At 64.6% G+C, this 1,930-nt stretch overlaps 1 protein-coding gene across 1 annotated transcript in view; it reads right to left on the bottom strand.

The window, feature by feature from the left end:
- Nucleotides 1-1,930, bottom strand: part of LOC122192733 (sodium/potassium-transporting ATPase subunit alpha-2-like) — a gene marked incomplete at its 3' end in the record, with an annotated part of 6,166 nt that overhangs the window by 2,671 nt on the left and 1,565 nt on the right. The window contains exons 2-4 of the mRNA XM_042893385.1: nt 1,631-1,799; nt 1,386-1,540; nt 397-520 (exon numbers count right to left, since the gene is read on the bottom strand). Coding sequence (XP_042749319.1) covers nt 397-520; nt 1,386-1,540; nt 1,631-1,799 — 448 coding nt within the window. The remainder of the gene's footprint in view (nt 1-396; nt 521-1,385; nt 1,541-1,630; nt 1,800-1,930) is intronic.

Here is a 1,930-nt window from a genome sequence, read left to right as displayed (position 1 = left end):
ATTGACCACCAGCAGCCCCCAGTAGCTCCCCCTGACCACCAGTAGCCCCCATTGACCACCAGCAGCCCCCAGTAGCCCCCATTGACCACCAGCAGCCCCCATTGACCACCAGCAGCCCCCAGCAGCCCCCATTGACCACCAGCAGCCCCCACTGCCCACCAGTAGCTCCCATTGACCACCAGCAGCCCCCAGTAGCTCCCCCTGACCACCAGTAGCCTCCATTGACCACCAGTAGCCCCCATTGACCACCAGTAGACCCCAGTGGCCACCAGTAGCCCCCATTGACCACCAGTAGCCCCCAGCAGCCCCCACTGCCCACCAGCAGCCCCCATTGACCACCAGCAGCCCCCAGTATCCCCCCTGCCCACAGCGCCCCCCAGCAGCCCCCCCACGCACCGATCTGCCCGTAGGCCATGCTGATGAGGCGCTCGTTCACCAGTTTGTCGGTGCGGGGGTTGCGCGGCTGCCGCTTCATGATGTCACTCTCAGCTGCTTCGTAGGCCAGGGAGATGGCGGGGACCTGGGGGGGGGCGTCCTGTGTCACACCTTGGAACCCCATGGGACACGCTGTGGGTCCATCTATGGGGCAGCTATGGAGCAGCTATGGGGCATAGCTGGTGCCCAGGTTGATGCAGAGGAGGGCGATGGGGCCAAGGGGCAGCCGTGGGGCATCTATGGGGCTGCTACAGGGCAGCCACAGGGCAGCTTTGAGGCAGCTATGGTGCATCTATGGGGCAGCCATGGAGCAGCCATGGGGCAGCCTTGGGGGAGCATCTATGGGGCAGACTGTGGGGCAGCTGACCATGTTGGTGCCCAGGTTGATGCAGAGGAGGGCAATGGTGCCAAGGGGCAGCCATGGGGCATCTATGGGGCAGCTATGGGGCAGCTATGGGACATCTATGGGGCAGCCATGGGGCAGGCTGTGGGGCAGCTGGCCATGTTGGTGCCCAGGTCGATGCAGAGGATGGCGTTGTTGCCAAGTGGCAGCCACAGGGCATCTATGGGGTATCTATGGGGCATCCATGGGGCAGCTTTGAGGCAGCTATGGGACACCTATGGGGCAGCCATGGGGCAGGCTGTGGGGCAGCTGGCCATGTCGGTGCCCAGGTCAATGCAGAGGAGGGCGATGGTGCCAAGGGGCAGCCGTGGGGCATCTATGGGGCAGCCATGGGGCAGCTACGGGGCATCTATGGGGCAGCCATGGGGTAGCTTTGAGGCAGCTATGGGACATCTATGGGGCAGCCATGGGGCAGACTGTGGGGCAGCTGGCCATGTCAGTGCCCAGGTCAATGCAGAGGATGACAATGGTGCCAAGTGGCAGCCATGGGGCATCTATGGGGCGGCCATGGGGGAGCATCTATGGGGCAGGCTGTGGGGCAGCTGACCATGTCGGTGCCCAGGTCGATGCAGAGGATGGTGACGGTGCCGAGGGGCAGCGGGATGTTGGCGATGATGAAGAGGAGGAAGGGCGTGATCTCGGGGATGTTGCTGGTCAGCGTGTAGGCGATGGACTTCTTCAGGTTGTCGAAGATGAGGCGCCCTGCGGGGACACGGGGGGGGCAGATCGGTGTCACCCTGCTGCCACCACAGTGGCCCTTGGGGACAAGGGGGGGAGGGGGATGGCGGTCACCTTCCTCGACGCCGGTGACGATGGAGGCGAAGTTGTCGTCCAGCAGGATCATGTCTGCTGCCTGCTTGGACACATCTGAGCCCGCGATGCCCATGGCGATGCCGATGTCTGCCTTCTTCAGCGCCGGGGAATCGTTCACGCCGTCCCCCGTCACCGCCACGATGGCACCCTGAGGGGTCAGGGGTCAGGGGGTCATGGGGTGAGGGGTCTGTGGGCAAGGGAAGGGGTCGTGGGGTCACAGGATGAGGGGACAGGGGGTCATGGCGAATGGGGTCACAGGGCCAGGGGTCATGGGGTCAC

Source organism: Lagopus leucura, unplaced genomic scaffold (assembly GCF_019238085.1).
Source record: "Lagopus leucura isolate 7727_CA_CO unplaced genomic scaffold, USGS_WTPT01 34119-0_obj-0_obj, whole genome shotgun sequence".
NCBI classification, from domain to species: domain Eukaryota; kingdom Metazoa; phylum Chordata; class Aves; order Galliformes; family Phasianidae; genus Lagopus; species Lagopus leucura.
This window is presented reverse-complemented; position numbering and strand designations above follow the sequence as displayed.